Below are 20,182 nucleotides of genomic sequence, written 5' to 3' on the forward strand. Positions count from 1 at the left end.
TCATTCTCGAGATCTAAAACCTAGGATCTCCGCTCGGAAAAAGGCTGCTGGGAGGCTGAATCAGGCAGCAAAAACGAATGAGGCTGAGTAACACTGAGTAACAAAATATCTTTCTTATCAAATTATTTTTCAAACATTTTTCACGTTTATTGAAATGTTGTCCCAGGAACAGGGTTGTAACCAGGTGGCCCTGCCACACGTACTTCATTACTTTGTGGTAATGTCTGAAGTTCTACCATGGACTCTAACATTTTTTGTGGAAAAAATGCCTTGGTTACCTTGTCTCAAGCCATTCTAGCGTGGTATAGAAAGCCTGCAGGAAGACTCAGCTCGATTTGTGCCAGTTCTCATTAATTAAACTAGCTAAGCTGCTTGACTCTGATTGGCTAACAGCTAGCCAATGAGAGCCTGGCTATCAACATCCTTTACCCAGCGCAACTGGGTGAGCTCATGAATAGTAATGAACTCAGGCAACACCACGTCAGATTGACCAGCTTTTGTAATTGGCCTGATTTCTCCGTTTATTTCTTTTCGGTGGCTAGAGCTGACAGAGGAGGTAGCAGTTCATTTTCACATTCACAACATAACACAAACACATATGGACCTATATATAACATATTTCAAAAAATGCAAGTAAAAACGGTTTTGTGTGGCAGGGCACCTTTAAAAAAAATGATTTTTTTCCCCCCCTTTCATTTGTAATTGATAAAACTCAACTAAACAACAACAATTACATTATAAAGCCACCTACACATGATAAGAAATGTGCTCTTTGAGCATCGCTAAGTAGGACGCAGAGGCGAAGCCGCCACATGTATACGTCATCAAAGAGCGCGCAAGAAAGCTATTTCTCGTTGCTAGGCAATGACAACAGCTGCAGTCAGACCATTTAATCTGAGATAAACCCATAGACTGTATTATTTTACTAACGTAGTTTATTTTAAATATATTTCATTTACTTTATATACAGTTTATGGTGAAACTGACATTGAAACATGTATTTGAATTGAAAAGAATACCCTGGCAATTGCCATTGAGGTCAGACAGCAACAGAAAAAAACGGCAATCAAAAAGAGTTTGGGTCATGGATGTATTATATTAACAAGGCAAGGTTAAGCTGGGAAAATATTCTGAATATAACATACAGCGTTGATTTTCTTTCGGTGGGCCTTTTTTTTGGACTATGGATAAGTACAGTACCTCATATAACCCCACACTGAAAATCTAAACTATCCCTTTAAGAGAGAAAGTTACATTTGTGTTATGTTCAGTGTTTTCATAGGATTTTTAGCATATTTAAAGTTTTTTTTCAAAAATCAAACAACAACAACAACAACAACAACAACCGTAGTTCGCCCATTTTTTTTTTTTTAAATCTTGAAATGAAATATTCAGCCTAAAGGATGATGTCCTCAAATCGTTTTAAAAGAAAGGGTTTTATAGTACCTCTACTGAATCAGTCAGTCAACTATGATTGGCACTTTGCGCCACTATTCATACCTCCATATGTTCTGCTCTAACAACATCAAAGTGGTTTTTCTCTGTCTGTGGACTCTGTTACTAATTGAGAAAATAAGGAAGCTGGGATGGAATCATCAGCATGGATGAGTTTCCAGTTTGCGTGTGTGTGTGCGCGCGCGTGTGCTTGTGTGGATTTGTATAGTATTGGATAGTTATTATGTAAAATTGCACAGAATTGTAGTATAGTGTATTATATTATATAGCAATCTCAGTACAATATAGAACCTGCATGACACGTGTATTTTATACAAACGTGATCTGTATATTAACCTTCTGTAAACTGCTCTTGCAACAAATTAATAAAGCAAATAATCAATTAAATAAAGCAAATTGAATTGAAATTAAATTGAGAGAGAGAGAGAGAGAGAGAGAGAGAGTGTTGAATAACAGTGTGCTCCTTTCGACAATAAAGGCAACAAAAGTAAAGAGCGAACACCTACACGTAATACTGTAATGTTCAACTCCATTAAAATGAGTATATTTTCATAACTGATGATTTAAGAGTGTCAATTATTTTCCATGAAATGGCTCAACAGAACCCTGAAATATTTCGGTGCACAGATGATCAAAACAATACAGCATTTCTGACTGTATCGATTCAATTCCACTGGACAGGTATAAGAGAACTCCATCATTCATCACCATTGATTTATGCACAGCACATTGATGTGGTAAATCAATCTTTTATTAGATGGAAATGATGAACTGTACCTCCTGTGGTGATTGGCCATGGTAAAGCAGGCAACAGATACTCAGCCTTCTTTTTACCTGGGAGGTTTTGCTTCCTCTTGTACCACGCACCGTCCATTGGGGACTTCTCCTCTGCAATCTCATCCTCCTCCTCCAGCAACACCTCCTCTGCAGCCAGAGAGAGAGAGAGAGAGAGAGAGAGAGAGCGAGAGAGCGAGAGAGAGAGAGAGAGAGCGAGAGAGACTTTCTTTCAATTTGTCACATTTTCCTAACACAACAAACACATACATGCCAGCTCGCAAACTGTTTCAGCGATGAGTCTAACCTGCTTTGCAGATCCACTCCAAGTATCCGGTGAGCTCTCTCTCGATCTGCTGCTGCCTCCGGAGCTTCAGGAACTCCTGCCTCTTCTCCACACGCTCTCTTTCTTTGGCAAATTCTCTGTTGAAACATATATATAGGTATTCTCTACACGCAGAAAGATTACACAGACTTTTTTTTTTTTAATCATATTTGGCATTAAAAAGCAAAAAAAAAAAAAAAATGGGTTACACATTACTTGAAGGTATCTACATAAGAGTCATGAACGTGTCATAAACATTATAAACAAGTCAAACGTTTATGACATAACGCTTCTTTTAGTAAGTGTCATTTGATTTTTGTCATGACAAGTTTGGGTTAGGGTTAGGGTTCATATGTCATGACTGTGTCATATGTTCATGACAGTGTCATGTCACTCTTATGTAGATACCTTCAAGTAAAGTTTTACCAAAAAATGTTTTGGTGTCAGACATCTGCCAGCAGAGTACCTGTACCAGTACAGTCACAGCAACAAACATTATGTGAATTAAAAAAACAACTAATTTGTGAGACTCTGCATCATGGGAATGAAGGAAATAAGTGGTTTGAGCGTTTATCTAAAGGATTTTTAACTGTGGAGTTCAGACGACAGCAGGGCAGCTGAGAGAAGAAAAAGGGCCCTGGGCAAAGCTGTTATATATATTTATAAAAAAGTATACACATTGAAATGTGTGGAGGCAGAGGAAAAGCAGCAGAGTGTGATGTACTGACTGACAGATCAGTCATGCATCACATGTAGGACTTATGACAGCATACTGTATGTCCTTTTATAGAAATATAGCAATATATTGTGACATATGTTCTGGGACGTCAATTAAAAATGTAAAGCTGAGATCAAATAAACTGATTAATTACAGTTAATTAAAAGGAATGTTCAACATGGGATATGTCAGGCCCGCTGCCTCTGAGTAGCTGGTATCTGCTGTGTTCTCGCTATGCCTGTCTGTGTCTGTCTGTGTGCTAATTGCAGGTGTTAGAGAGGTATTTCAGGAAGTCTATGTGGTTAGTTTTGATAAGGGTCAGAAGTGCTATGACATATGACAAATGAGGGGGGCGTGTTTGTGTGACGCTGATTTAACCCGGCCCAAGCGGCAGGTGGGAGACATTGGGATTGAATCAGAAAGCAGAACGCTACAGGCCACACATGCTGGAGACAAACATTTTGGAAGACGTTTTCGTTTCCCACAACACAGCCTTTTATAAATACACCTATTAAAACCTGAACTACAACACGGAGAGCGTGCTCGCGGAGATATCAACGAGGGACGCTGGAAAGCCCACCCAGAGCAGAGGTCGTCTCGACAAGGGAGACGACAAAAGCTAGCAGGCCCGGGGCGGCCTCTAGCTCACCCAGTAAGAGTGTTGGCCCCATGTAGGCTAAGGCCTGCAGCGGCGTGGGTTTGAATCCGACCTGCTGCCCTTTGCTGCGTGTCATCCCCCATCTCTCTCCCCCCCTTTCCTGTCTATCCACTGTCACTATAATAAAAGGGAAAAGCCCCAAAAAAATAATCTTAAAAAAAAAAAAAAAAGCCAGCAGGCCCGGCTCCAGAGCGGGAATTGAAAACAGTGGCCGGGTGAGTCAGTTTAACACAGCACAACCCCTCTTAGGTAGGAGAGTATACACTCATCCAGGCCAGTTTCACTCTCATGTTGAACACATCACGCAGGGAAAAGAGACAATACAATTAATGTAACACGCTAGGTTAGCCTTTAGTAGCTGTGTTTCTTTGTTATAAGAGCCCAGGTTAGCTTAGCCTTGTAACACAGGAGTGGAGCCAGGTGTGTGGGAGTCAGGTGTCCAGCAGTTAGTCACGTTCTAGCCACTCAGTTCTTCTGTTTGCTTGTACTGTATATATCGTTCATTAACCCCATCTCTTGTGCCTGCAGTTTGCCACCTGGACCGGACTCTTGCCACCACTCAACTCCTGCCGAACACGGACCAAGGACCTCAAAGAATCGTATTTAACCGGACTGGAAATCACTCTCACTGGATTACTGCCACAACCCCCCTCATCTGCCCCTCTGTATTACCCCGCTCACCCTAGGAGACTACTCGGACCTGCCCCCCCTGAAAACCTGGACTCTGCCCCACCACCTAAGTATTTTCTAAATAGTTGTTATTATTTACACTCCTGGCTTTGAGTACTGTGTCTGCATTCAGGTTCTATTTGTCATCCCACCATAACAGTAAATATGCTTATTTGTTTTCTTGCCGATGGTTAGATTATACCACTCTCATATGCATGCTGAACATTCTAAATATTGTAATATCAGCCTATTCTTGAAGGGCCAAAAATGAAAGTGACAATTCAAGGTCTCAGTAGCTTAAAGACATCACACACAACAGACATTAGACTGGTAGACAGTAACAGTACAAGCATGGGACAAAAAAAAATTACTCCCAGTCCTTATCTTGCTAAACAGGTTTTCTAAAGAATGGCAGGGAAGCTCCTTCAGCACTGGGCGTTTTCTGACCACACATTTGCTTTTGAGGAGACAATGGGCTGTGAGACAGCAAATGGGAAGAGGTTCTTTGCGACCACAGACACAATGAGATAGACAGATGTCAGATCCAGCGGCACACAGGACCGGGGTGATTAAAGCCTTTTCATGACACGAGAGGATGACAGGGACAGATGATAAGAGAGAGAGAGTAAAAAAGAGAAGTGAATAATCTGCTGATTTCCTCTCACAGGTCACGACATAACCTTCTTCTCCATTGTAGTACACAGACAGGTTGGCTACTGTCTTGAAGCCCTAGTCTATGAATGGTGGACAGCACACTCTCCATGCATGGTTCACAGACAGTAAAATGGACACAAGCTGAAGCCAAATTCAGAAGTGCCTTCAGATGCAGTATTAAAATATTCTCAAAACAGAGTCTAATAGAAAAATCATGTTCTCAATTTAACTTCTAATTTGTGTGAAAGTTATTGATCCATTAATACCGCTTGTGACTGAAAAGTTCTCTTTTTAACCAGGAGGTTTATGTTCCCAATTAACTCCAAATGTGTTGATTACTATGTGTTTAGCACAGTTCTGAAAATGTTTCCGGTTATAGAAAGAAGAGAAGATTGGGAAGAAAATACAAATATGCTACTACAGTAATGATAAACCAAGTCCAACTAAGTAAGTTTAATTAATAAATTTATAACTTTACCTCTGGAAAAAAATAGAAGGGAAGCAAGAATTATTTGAGAGGATTTGGGGAGGATTTAATTTGTTCGTGAAAGGTATGGAGCTAACGAATGAAGAGGAGGGTTGAATGCTGACTAATGTAAACCTCGTAATGTGAGCTAAAACTGTAATACAATGAGACAACCTTAAATTTAATTGACAAAGCAGTCATTTGATATATATTTTTTGGAAAGATCATAGGAAATGCTATGAGTTGTTTTTTTAATCACGTGACACAATTTAGACTTGAGTGGTCAAAGTACACTTGTGTAAGTTTGGAACTGTACAATGTGCACACGTGTTTAATTGTGAAAAATGTTAATAAACATAAAAAGACATTTTAATCTATTTGCAATGTAAATGCTAATTTTGAAATCAAATCCTTTTTCCAGATTCGTGCATTGTTGTTCAATTGAAGGACATGTATCACTACATAAACTAAACACAAAACAAATCCCAGGCTCTCCTTTACACATTAAAATACAATGCAGATTCTCCACAATCCTGATATATATATATATATATATATATATATATATATATGTATTTATGTTAAGGGCTGACTTACCCTGACAGGACACCTAGCACCAGGTTGAGCATGAAGAAGGAGCCGATGATGATGAGAGGGATGAAGTAGAGCCAGTTCCAGGTGTTTCCTGCTACATCATTGGTCTGGACACACAAACACAAACACATGGTACTTTTGAAAACCAAACTTGTTTGAAAAACATATACCAACCATTGCGTACAAAAAAAACAAAAAGTGACATATCCACTGAGCTTGATGTTTTTATACGAGTTGACATGATATGGTTATTCCACCTCTGTTATTCCCATGAGTCATCGCTGGCTCTGAATGATCAGTGAGGAAAAAAGCAAACTCTGCCTTATGATTTGGTTTACACACAGTTTACTCCCACTCCCAGCTTACAGTGCTGCCCCACACACACACACACACACACACACACACACACACACACACACACACAGAAGGAAGTAAGAAGATAGTTTCATCTTTTCTAAGAATTTAAAAACAAGTCATTAACACATCATCACATTACACCTAGCACATATAAATGTCTCTGTATCAGTAATGTGTAAGCATATTCATAGTCAGGAATTAGATCATCTCATTTAATGTCCAATTTCCCACTGCTGTGCTGGTAAAACGGGGGGGGGGAACCAAAAAATTATCAGTATGAATAAACTCCTGGATTGTTGGGTAGTTTCATTTTCTTGAGCTTAACTTTTAAAAATAACTTGTTTCTTTTTAAAATGTTTCATTACTATATAATCTGTATGTTTAATTTAAGTTATGAAAAAGTCATCTTAGTAAGTAAAGCTGACAGCGTATCAATGGGTTTCATCCAACTTTCCCATTTCCCATTCACAGCTGTGAATAACAATGCATTTTTTTTACAAACTTGCCTGACTGAACAAAAACACTTACCAACGTGCCTCATTAGAAAAATATTGACAACTTTTATTTTCGAAAGGAAGCAATTAAAAGAGTCTCTCCGTCATCTCTGAGAGCTTCCTACCAAACAAACCCACCAACAAAGAAGAAGCTAAGTCTGGTATCACAGCAAAACAATTCAACACCAGTTACAGCTCAGAAACATCCACTTCCAGTAAATTGCCCCGAGACAAATAGGTGTGACGATTCAGTCCTTCAATATGACCTGTCATGGCTGGGGCTTGTTTAAATAACCTCTGAGACTCTGAAGTGAGAGGAAAGGTGCCTGTGACCCCTCACATCACACACACACACACACACACACACACACACACGTGTTGATTTTTATGTAGACATTTAGTATGTGGACATTAAAATGCTGCGCTAACAGCCTCCACTCCTCTGGGAAGACTTTCCACCAGATTCTGGAACTTGGCTGCAGGGATTTGCTCCTATTCAGCCAAATGAGCATTAGTGAGGTCCAACTAAGGCTTGGCTCACAGTCAGTGATCCAGTTCATCCCAAAGGTGTTGGATGGGGTTGAGGTCAGGGCTTTGTGCAGGTCAATCAAGTTCTTCCACACCATTTCTTTGTGGACCTGTCTTTGTGTGGTATTGTTGTATGTTGAAACAGTGAAAAAGGTGTTCAGTTAGTCTGAATCAACGGAAGAACATATCCAGGATAAAGCTGTGAGGCTTTGCCCCTCACCTTCCTCTCTCTGTGTGTTGCCGTTCTCAAAATCCCTTCGTTACAGGAAATAGCAACAAACTTTGAGCCAGCAAGCTACACGCTGAAAATGGCAAGTTTAGAAGAACATTTGGATCGTGCAACAAGGCAGGCCTGCTTGGTTCTTTCAGGGAATGATCATAAAGATTTAGAAAGAATATGTTTACAGCATTTAATACCTAACAGGGACGTTTTGGGACCGATTGGTGGGGATTGCTGTAGACGAAGTAACGTTAAACACAGCGATACACTGGTAAGAGCAAATGACATTTAACCATGTATCCATCTAATTTAAATAGCTCATCTTACTGTATTGTTGAACAGTTAACTTCATTTAATAATGCATGTGGCGTTTTCTTTTGCGGGGTGCAAATGTTCCACCAAAACAAGTTCCTTCCTGAGACTATTTTGCAGATTGTGAACCCATAGAGTTTTTTCTTCTATCCTAGAATGTGTGTGTGTGTGTTGTAGCCAGACCTTCCTCCACAACGCTGTGGAGATACTTACAAACTGTTGACACAAAGTTGAAAGTCCACTGTTGTGTCCTTCCCACAGGAGTGTCCACATACATTTGGCCATCTATTGTATTTACCCCATACTAAATTCATGTATGGAAAGAAGGTTTTTACTGGTACCATTTTCCTAAATAGCTTTTTCACAGCAGACATTTTGACTTGTCATAGCAAGTCGGTATTTATGGAGTGGACCACTGGAGGAAAATAGGGGAGGGTCATGTCTTTTTATTCTTTGTTGAGGGGAGGGTCATCCAATTTTTTATAAACAATATACAATAGCAACCAGTGTTGAATTACCCAGTGTGCCTTGCTGAATGGTCTCAATGTTTTATTGTTTTATTTCATGTGAATACTAGTTTACTAGAGGAGTAACTTAGTATTTGAAGTAATAGAGTAATGCAGGAAGTGTGCATTTAGTTTCCATGCTTATTGTGTTTCCACAACAATGTTAGTGAGTAAATCTACTGAAATGGCCACCACACCATAACAGAGGAGTGGGATGTGTAAGATGAGAATGCAGAGGTTTAGGCACAGTTGTTGTGGCTGTTAAAAAAAAAATGGCTATCTGTATGTCTTTGCCAAGCACAAACCGGTACAGAAGGCATCAATAAATTGTTGGGGAGGGTCAACCCTTTTTTCCATATCATTTTGGGGGGTCATCCAAAATGTATTGCTGGTGAAGGGAGGGTCAGGTCTGTTTTGACTAACGATCCCAAAACTCCTCCGGTGGTCCTTGAAATAAATAACGAACAGTCCCTAACAGCATTAACAAAGGCTCTGCTTTATTTAAGTGTCCCAATAAGCCATGACAGCAACACAGTGAACCAATATGCACAATAGCAGGACCCTGCTACGTTTTGATATCAGCATTGCCCAAAACTGACTGTGTACTTGTGTACAGAATGAGCAGCAAGGCTGATTTTCATGCTTGTTTCCCCCGGGGGGTTCTGGGAGTCAGCACCCTCTGTGTCTGAGCATGCTCCCACACAGCAGCCTGTTAGCGGAGGACAGACCTGTGGACTGATGGGCTGTGTGAAGCACAGTGACATTTTGCAGACGCCAGTGTCGGAACGCTGGCTGTAATTGTGATGGGAGGCTCAAGGCGGCTGAATCAGCAGGCTGCAGATCTATATTATGCACCCAAGTATGTGAAATGAACATATACACACACACACACACACATTCACAGTAGCACGCCCTCTGTCTCAGCTGTCAGAGAAGCAGCAGCCCACACACCAGGATAAATGGCTGGCAGAAGCTTCACTGTGTTGCTTGGCATCAATTCTTTTTCTACATGTTCAACATCTCATCATGTCTTTCTCTGTGTCTCTCCCTCTTGCTCCCCATGTTTAGTTAAAAGTCCAGTGTGTAACGTGTTTAGTTGTTCATTATCAAAATCTGTGTTGCCCGTTCACAAACTTGTCCTTTTTCATGAATATTTACCTCCACCATCAATTCCAAGTATTCCTTTTGGCTTGAAATTTTACATTTGCATTCGCATGAACTGGGGAAGACGTTCCATATTCATGCGCCATCTTGAAATACGTTAGCTGGTAAGGGACATACAGGACGTACTGCTCCGCCTTTCACGTTTTCGCTGTCACATGATAAACTCACAGGTGCTGCTAATGCTGCTAATGGGTATCGTAGCTTCCCGGCCCCGGCAAGTTTGAAGAAGGAAACATGGAGGACCACACGTATTCAAAATCCAAATTTCAGGAACAGGAGTCTTCTTCTTCGCCCAGAAAAAGAAAAAGGATATTGAAAAGGGCAAGAGACTGGCTTTTTGAAGCGTGAAGGCTACCATAGCTGTAATACGTACTTTGAACTGCGTGGCGTGAGAGAGTTGATTGCGATATATGATCTCAACGCTAGATGGGAGAAATTCCTACACATTGGACCTTTAAAGTCCCCATTACATCCTCTCATCTTCTCTCCCCCCCGAATCCAGTTCAATTCAGTGAAGCATAAGGACATGTTCAACAGTTGGGAAATGTGCTCACTTGCTTTCTTTTCAAGAGTGAGATGAGAAGATCTACATCAATCTCATGTCTGTCAAAGTCAAAGCTGGAGCCAGGAGGATGTAAGCCTAGCTTAGCATAAGCAGGGGGAAACAGCTAGCCTGGCTCTGTCAGAAATTGATTGTAAATTGGCAACAGTTTGCTACAACATTCGCCATATCAACCTTATGAGATGGTAAAAGCCAATGTTGTGGTTACAGCTGTTCGGTTAACGCAAGTAAAAAAAATATCCTTTACATCTAATGATCTATGTAATGATATGATGATGATATTTAGCTTTTCTTTTTGGCTCAGAATTAGCAGCTCTCTTTTGGGTTTGCAGTAGCAGCAGATTTCTTACTTCTCTCTCTGGGGAACTCTGGATGCCTGGTGTGGAGGAGAAAACCAAGTGGGAATACACTCAGTCAGCTTTTAGTCCCAGAGTCAGCTGGTGAGGAGGGAAGACATTTTTTTTTTTTCTCCTGTTGACGCGGCCTTAATTCTTCAGCTGACTGCTCAGGCAGGCGAGCTGAGTTCAGTTGAGCTTGTGCAAATTTTTCAACACTGCGGTGGCCTAGAGTTACTGGTTTTCTCAGATTTAAGTGTTTGAACAAGCTAAACGCAATCGAGCACACAAACTGATTTTGCACTATTCGTGAGGACATTAAGGTTTTTGGTTGTTTATTTTTCAGAAGGAAAGTTTAGGATTTTTTTTTAATATTACTTTTATTTAAAATGTGCAAATTAGATTTAAAATCAACAATACAGATGAAGATTTGCAGTAGGGCTGCACAATTTATCGTATATTAATCACGATCGCAATTTTGGCTTCCCACAATTGAATGAACATGATTGACTGCAATATTGTTTAAAATGTGTTTTCTGCTCATACAAACTTCCGCTGCATATCAAATCAAGTCAGGGTTTTTACCAGTCAACAGCTTGAATTGACTCCCTGCCGGATGTGAAAATGACGTAGATCTCGCTGGCGCGCCAGGATTTTAAATTTATTTCCAGCGGCGCAAGCAGAAACAGAAAGCATGGACGAGTTTGAGGGTAACCGGATGCCAGGACTCTCAGAGTGACTGCAAGTCTCTCTTGTAAACTTACTGGGTTAAGATGAGTTCTTTTATGGTGAATGAAAGGCTTGATCCGACCAAGTAGGTCATCGAATCAAATCAAAGCATTGATGTCAATGCTGCTGCCAGTTCTGCCATTGTTTACCTTTTTCTTCTTCTTCTAGTCCGTAGAAATAGCAAAGTCGGTAGCCTTTGCTCATTAGCAACACCTCTGTTCAGGAGAAGACTGTAACTAGTGTTACGACCACCACGCGCCGCGAGTATAAAGAGTTACGGCGCTCCTATGACGTCACAGGTCGGCTGCGGCGAGTATACCGGACGCCTTAGACTTCAAGTCTGCATGATTTTAGTTTTATGCATATTGAATGTTACAATTTGTTACTTTTTTATCGATGTTGAAAACAACCCAAAAAATATGGCATTTTGGCCCTTCATGCAACTGATATGTGTGTGTAATATATAATACATCTCACCAAAAGTCTCTGAGGTGGCTAAGGTCAAAATCATGATGCCCCTACAGTTCTTTTTACTTTTCTTTAAGTCTTTTTTTAAACTATTTTACAACATATTACAGAGATTTTTGTATAAAGAGTATAAATAAATATAAAATTACAATCCCCACAGCCCTGCTTTGGACCCAACCTTTAAGTGCACTGGGTATAAAGCCATGCAATGAGATTAAACTACACAGAGCGCACAGCAAGAGGGCAAATACAGGGCATATGGCAATCAAGGCCACTGGCTATACTCATTTTGTTCATTACAAAACTGCTGATGCATTATGTTGCCTTTAGCAGTACTTCTAATGACCCCATATGTTGTTTAACTACTGCGATGACAGAAGAGTAAAATGTAGTTATGAGTATAATAAGATAAAGATCTATTTATTCAGAAGCACTGAAATAGTATTAATAACCAACATGAAAAGCTAATTATGGTACTTTTAAAAACCAAACTTGTTTGAAAAACATATACCAACCATTCCGTACAAAAAAAAACTAAAAGTGACATATCCACTGAGCTTGATGTTTTTATACGAGTTGACATGATATGGTTATTCCACCTCTGTTATTCCCATGAGTCATCGCTGGCTCTGAATGATCAGTGAGGAAAAAAGCAAACTCTGCCTTATGATTTGGACCCATGCATCATGCAGTTGTGGTGTGACAGTTTACTCCCACTCTCAGCTTACAGTGCTGCCACACACACCAACTTTAAAGTGCTCATATTATGCTTTGTGTCTTTTCCCTTTTAATGTGTTATATATCTTTTTTTGTGCACATTATAGGTTTACAAAGTGAAAAAGCCCAAAGTCCACTCCAAAGTGACTTACCATCTGCAACAGAAAACACTGTTCACAAACTGCTCCAAACAGCTCTATTGTAGTCCAGCCTTTACTTCCGTGACCAACGTGCGTCACTTTGTAACACGTTATAATGGTCGCCTAGCTGCTAGCGTAGCACGACCTCATACTCTGCAACTGACTAGCTAGCAGTGCTTACCTAGGTACAGCGCATGTGGGACTCCCAACAAAGATGGACTTTTCTTGCAGTGTTAAAGCTTTAGTGCGTAACTTTGATATTAATCAACGTCCGTTACATTCAAGCCATTGCCAAATAAGTTGCTACAAAGCTAATTAAGACTATCAGCTCCACACAATTCTCTCTCTGTATTTCTCAGTATGGCTATGTTCAGAAGATTGTGGCGTCCGGTGACTTTCGCGCGCAGAAACTCAAGTGAAAACAGTTACCTCTTCTGAAGAGTCTATCATGTTTTTTTTTTTAATCCTCCGTGTCCTCCCTGACTACTAGCAACTGTGTGGAGGAAGGGGTGGGGGCTGTGCGCGATCACGGCACATACAAGGCTTGTATCATGTGGACGCGCCGACAGTGTTGTTGTCATTACTTAGAATTCCTCATGGGGGCGGCAGAAACAACGCACTATAGCTGTAAGCCTGAACATGACACAGCAGAAGTAATTAGGGCCACGTCTAATTTGATGGAAGCCTTGAGGTTACCAGGAGAGACAGAGAAGTAATGTAATACAATCACGGGGCATGAAACGAAGATGGGCACATTATCAACGCTTAGAAACCACCCACACATCCTGCTGCTGCTACAACAGTGTCACTTCAGTGCCGACTGTCTCAGAGCTAAAGCAGCATTCACAGTGTGAATCAGTGCCAGTCTTTGCTGTCTTTAGTAGATCACTGCTGTGGCATTTCTGCGAAAAAAGAGTGGAGAGTGAAGACTGATGGACATGGCGGGATCAAGTCAAGATCGTAACTGAAAGCTGTAAATGCATTTGTGTTTTGAGGTTTATAAAAGTCTCTTCAGAGAAATTGTACATAAATAGGCCTCACTCAATATTTTTGTTTTTTATGAATCTTTATTTAAAAAAAATGTTACTTTGTAAATTTGCTATGAGGTGTTTATTTTGCATATTAAAAACACAAGTTAAAGTAAGCTATGAAAATCAGTACAAAAATCTGGATGATTTATATCTTGGCTTGTGGTGTGATGCATAATCAGCAGCTCATTTTTTACCTATTTTTTGTTTTTGTTTTCTGAGCTGTGTCTATTGCATGAGTCTCTTGCTTACTGTAAATGGCATTTAGGGCGCTTTCACACCTATAGTTCGGAGGACTCTGTGAGATTCAGGAATAAAGTTGCAATATTGTTGCAATTTTCATTTAGTTCGGTTTGCTTTCACACTCAAACGCACCAAACACTGTAAACACACGTCCCAAGATCGAGACGGTCGCTTGTTTATTGGACAGAATATCCGAAACTCGCCGACACTTGTGGTCTCAGAAATAATAGAGCAACACCAAACTTATTACGTCTTGGGTTTTCTGGTTCTGCTATAGTGTTTCTAATATTTTAGAAGGCGGCGAACAATGAGAGCAGCTGACAGACGATGACTGATGATGTCACACAGACGACCAGCGACGTATGGTCAGAACAGCCTATGGATCTGAAAGTTATCATCCCTTTAATCTAGGGATGTACCGAAGTGAACTCTAGGTTACTTGGAAGCGAACCGAGACCCCCGTTTTCAAGTGAACCAGAGATTGTTTGTTTGATCCGCACCAGAGGTTGGATGAGCTTTCACCAACCCAAACCGACCGGACTATCAGACCAAACGCTCCAGGATTCTAAAACGGACCAAACGAGGTAGGTGTGAAAGCAACCTTAAAGATGCTGACACACCAGGAAGATCATCGGGCCGTCGGTGCACAGACAAGCTACCTGGCCATCTCCCGGCGTCCGCTGTCTTCCCAGCGGGGAGTAAAGCAGAGGGACTGTAGGCTCTGTGCTGCCGCTGGCTGATTCGAGCAAACACTGTTTTGTTGTATGTATCATAGCAACGGTTTGTATATCGGGTTTTCCTTTTTGAGTGAATACATTACTGCCGCCCCAGCCTCCACCTTCCTAGTTCAGAGTCCTAACATGACTCAAAGTTTAAAATAGTTTTCAATGTCTTTCTTTTGGCTCACTCTTTTAAACCCAATGGCATGGCGATCCCTGTCTCAGCTTAGCATGCTGCTTGGCTAGTCCAGGGAGCATTATCAAGAGTGCAGCCATCAGCGCCAAGCATAACTGTATATCCATTTGTTGCAATAAATGGTTACATCTATGACGAATGTGTTTCTGACTAAAACATAAATTTGGGTCGTAATTGCTGCTTGGACAAACGACCGTGGGGGTGTTTTTCAGGGAAGGACAGTCTCCTGAAGCCACAAAAGGTTCACATATGCAGTACAACGCCTCAAGACCTAGCCGGCTCAAATGGTTCTAATCTTCTCTTGCATTTTTGTATCTTTTTCTGTATTTCTTCTTTCCTGCTTGTTTTTTTAATCCTATAGTACAGTATGTAAAGTGTCTTCGAGAACTTTGAAAAGTGCAATATAAGTCGGATATATTATTATTATTGTTATTATTATTATTATTATTATTATTATTATTATTATCAGGACCTGTAAACAGACTTTGATGTGTAAAATCAGTGGCGTTCCCCTATAAGGTGTGGTGTGCATTTCATCTCAAAAACAGCTTGGCTAAGGTTAGGGGTTTTGGTCAAGGTTACAGTTAGTTCACATCTTTTTATAAGACTGGCCTTACAAGAAAAACAACAGCATTTGTCATGTGTTCAAATGTCTAAAACCAACTATGTTTACATTTACCTGACAAGGTTCTCTATAGGCGTTTCAGTTATGACCGTTTGTTGTCCATTGAGAGCAAAAGCAGAAATAGCGTGATTGTCATTTCAAAACCTTATGGGAAGTGGTTCCTGTTTCCTACCAACATGATCTCTCCCTAACCATATTTCCCTAGCCTTGACAAAAGCAGGACACAAAGGGACTCCAATGAGAAAATTATGTCAGAATGAAAAAAAATCGGATCTGATGTGTTTGCTGCCAGCTGGTGATAACATGGCAACAGTATCTAAAATGGGATCTGAAGGTGAAGATGAAGGTGAACATGTTTTGTGCTGGAGAGAGATAAATGATATGGCATTTTCTGTTTTGGCTCAGAAGCATTTTAGATCATTTACCGTGTGCAAAAATTGAAAAACAGAAGTATACTATACAGTATATAAAAACCATAGAGGCAAAGACAAAGTGTGATCATGCCTTTAGTAATCTGTCTTCATATTAATATTCAGTTTTCAAATTTGGTGGATGTAGGGTGCCAGGGTATTCCACCATAATCTGGCATCCAACATTCTAGAGTTGCATATTTGTAACATCCACCGTGTGGTTTAGCCGCTAAAGACGACACCGATGGGAGGATATTTTGCTCAAGTCAAAAGCTCTGCAGCGGCTGGCAACATTATGATCATTAGCATAAGCTGAAATCTCTCTTCATTTGCACTCCCTTCTTTTTTCATCTGCCTCTTTCGTGATTAAAACATCAAGGAGCGTTGACTCTGTTTAGTGACATTCTCTCCTTCCCGGGCTCTCTCACTGGGTGTGAAGACTTGGATTTCATCCTGTACCAGGACATGCTGGCTTGCTGTCTTCCTGGGCACAAGAGCAATTTGTTCAGAAAAGGTCATCTCCCTATTGATTTAAATGAGAGTGGTGTGTTGACGCATTGTGGGTGCTGCAGGGTGTCTGAGAAAACATTAACGTCACCCAACAAAACAAAAATACCTAATCAAGGAAATCGTTTGTTTAATAATGTCTTCCAACAGTTGAGTCAGGTTCAACAGGACTATTGTTGTGCCAATGCAGTGGTATCATTGAAATGAAGACTGAGTGTTACTCTCAGTCTGAACCAGGCCTACGTGTCTTTTTTCTCTGCCTTTACACTGAGTTTGCATCATGCACATAAAATTATTTGGTAACACTTTATTTGAAGGGGTGTGCATAAGACTGACATGACACATGTCATTAACAAGAAGGAGTCTTTTTGAATGTTCAAGACTGTTGTCAGTGCGTGTCATTTGGTAAACGATCACACTTAATGCAAAGTTAGCATTGTTTGAGATGTTTTTGTTATAACAACTTGACATTATCAAACTTTTAGAAACTATTTAGCTTAATGTGTTACCATTACATTAAGTGGTTGGGTTTTACATTGGCTGTCATGAGACCATCATAAATGTGTCATGAATATTTTATCCTTGACCTCAAGTAAGGTGGAACCATTTGGAGAAGACCAGTTTGACGAAAGTCAATGCAGATGCGAGGTGATTTAATGAGTTTTGGACAGATAATGTTACTTGTTGCTAAAGGAACCGCTAACCGTAGTTAGCTGCCGTTAGAGGGTGACACGGTAATGATCTCGTCACTCATCACTCGTCGCTCCAATCACGTGAATGCCCCCCAAAAAAAAATCCTGTCCTGCAAAATCCCGAGAGAAAGACTCCCAAATCCCGTCTCGCTCCCGTTTCGTTCCCTATGTTGTCTAAAGTTATCAGACTCTGTACCCCCCCTGCAGCATGTTTGGATAATCGCGGTCAAACACTGAGGTTGCCTCGGAAATTTAGGCTACACTATACATGCATTACCTGCAGGCCTAGGCAATTTCATTACGCAATTCCTAACAGAGATCTTCTCACAGCTCCTGAAAATGGATTGAGGGGTCCTTTGATGACACTTTCAATTGCAACAGCTTCTTTCCCAGAATCCATTTTGCCGACTATCGGTGTAGGCGCTGACACTGATTGATTGGCTTGTGAACAGGGCAGCTGCTTTGTCTTGCTCTGATTGGCTACTGCTAGCCGCAGAGTAGCCTATCAACAAACGTATTGTGAGTTGTAAGTGGTTCTCTTTTCTAAAACGAAATGCCTCACAATCTTTGGGTGCACTCACCGCCCGCTCCCGTTGATTTCTATGCTCTATTCCATCCCTATCACGTTACCAACAGTGAAACTGACTCCCATACTGCAGGACATCGCGAAAGAGTCACCCTCTAGCTGCCGTTAGCTAGTTAGCTTGATTAGCTGCACAGCTGCCCAGTTAGCTGACTCAGCCCCCTGGGGGCAAAGAGCCAAACCCGGAAATAAAACCATCTCAGTAGTGTATTCCCTGTCGTAAAACTGACAAGTTATGTTGTCTAGGTTAATGTCAACTTGTCATAACAAAGACATTGACAGGTTTTATTGTCTTGCTTAATGTCAGGTTGTCATAACACAAACATCTCGAACAATTCTAACTTTGCATTAAAAGTGTCATAATTTACCTAGTGACACTTAATGACAACAGTCATGAACATTCAAAAAGACTCCATGGTCATGACAGGTGTCATGTCATAGTTATGACAGTGTCATGTCAGTCTTATGCACACCCCTTCAAATAAAGTGTTACCAAGTAACTTTTCAAGTCTCTGAGCAGTTTTTCAAATATTAAATCTTTATGATTTTAAAATTGTCAAGTGTTTTCCTGTCTGATCAGCTTTCAAACTGGACTTCCTGGTTTGTATTTCATCTTATCACTGGTAACACTATGCTCACACCATCAAAGACATATTGTCGCGCTGAATGTGCCCTCATTGTCACCACTCCCTCCAGCTGAAGAATAATATGGCAGACAGCAGTGCTTTGTTCCATTACATCAGCTGCTGGGAGACTACAGGATCCTGGGACGTGGCCTCGCAGGGGGAGGTGAAGTTATAAAGAAAGATGGGGGGGAAGCAATAAGGAAAGAAGAAGTAGAGGGGGTAGGATGGTAATGATGGGTAGAGGTACTCTGCATTTTCTTGCACACCATTAGAGAGGAAGGTCTGAGCAATCCCCCTCTGGGCAGAGGTAGCATGGTCATCAATCTGCGGGGTTAACGCTGGGTTACAGGAAAGTATATAATCCACAGAATAGAGCTCCCGCCTCCATGCTTTTCTGGCTTCATGATTTTTCAAACTTAAACCTCCCCCACTTCTGTACCAAGAGTGCATCTACATTTGTAGACTCAGGATATTAATGCATGGATGACAAGCGTGCACGCTCCACTGCATTCACACAAACACAGCTATGGCTCTTTTCCACTGCATAGGGTTGTCATAATTTCTCCTTTTATTTATTTGTTCGCCACATTCTTAAGGTTAAACTTTGTGGAACATTTGGCCCTGCTCACATGGTAAGTTACAGGTACTTTCAGAAGGAACTAACAATGACAACTTCTTCTCAACAACCAAAACTGTTGGAATGGGCATGTCTGAAAAGGTTACAGGATATTGGATGATACACTACAGGCCTACAAATAGGTATATACCATTTAAATACCCTACAAACCCTACAAATAGGGCTGGGAAAAGATAGAGACAATGAAAAAAAGTTCAAAGAAAATACGCGATATGCACAGCAGAGCAAATCACAAGTCAACAGTGTTTCACTGCATTGGACGTCATATTGGGCGGGTCTGGCTAGTCCACACAACATTTCGGGATGGGAGAAAAACATGCTCTGGTTTATTGGCATTTCTTTAAACCAATCACAATCATCATGGGAGGTGCTAAGGTGCCACTACTAAATAGCCTCGGGAAGGAACTTGTTTTGGTGGAACGTGTACGTTCAAATGTTGTTTTAGTCGTGCAACAGAAAACTCAGATTGGACAGATAGTCTAGCTAGCTGTCTGAATTTACTCTGCAGAGATCTGAGGAGCAGTTAACCATAGTCCTCAGAAATCCACCGGAGGTTAGAATTCCAACACAAAGAAAGAGGAAGGTAACGGACATCTGGCCGAAAAGAGTAACATCCAGCGGAATTTCCGTCGGCAACAGAGCAATCCCGGAAGGGGAACGTCGTGGATATAGACTAGGCTATGTTTAACTAATGGCTAGGTCTGTCTCACCATTGACAAGGAGCATAAATGTTAGCAATAGCAAATGCAAGAAAATACTGTTGCTTTAGCTATCTGCTGTTAGGTGTACCTTGCACATGGATTTAGACCAGCATTGGGTTGCACCAGCTATGCGTAAGTTGAAACGTAGACTAGTTTGAGCATAAGTTGTAACTTAGGTCGGAGTTTACGCGCTACTAACATTTTGAGGGTTGCACCAGCTGCACCACCGCAATCTTCTGAACATAGCCATACTGAGAGAGTTGTGTGGAGCTGATAGTCTTAATTAGCTTTGTATCAACTCATTTGGCAATTGCTTGAATGTAACAGCCATTCATTAATATCAAAAAGTTACGCACTAAAGCTTTTTTTT

The 20,182-nt window shown here is 40.9% G+C and overlaps 1 protein-coding gene across 3 annotated transcripts in view; it reads right to left on the reverse strand.

Moving 5' to 3' along the window:
- The window catches only part of cacna1bb (calcium channel, voltage-dependent, N type, alpha 1B subunit, b), a 209,735-nt gene that overhangs the window by 102,970 nt on the left and 86,583 nt on the right, over positions 1-20,182 (reverse strand). For all 3 annotated transcript variants that reach the window (XM_078270682.1, XM_078270681.1, XM_078270680.1), the window contains exons 9-11: positions 6,317-6,420; positions 2,537-2,652; positions 2,290-2,379 (exon numbers count right to left, since the gene is read on the reverse strand). In XM_078270682.1, coding sequence (XP_078126808.1) covers positions 2,290-2,379; positions 2,537-2,652; positions 6,317-6,420 — 310 coding nt within the window. The remainder of the gene's footprint in view (positions 1-2,289; positions 2,380-2,536; positions 2,653-6,316; positions 6,421-20,182) is intronic.

Source organism: Sander vitreus, chromosome 16 (genome assembly GCF_031162955.1).
Source record: "Sander vitreus isolate 19-12246 chromosome 16, sanVit1, whole genome shotgun sequence".
Lineage (NCBI taxonomy): Eukaryota > Metazoa > Chordata > Actinopteri > Perciformes > Percidae > Sander > Sander vitreus.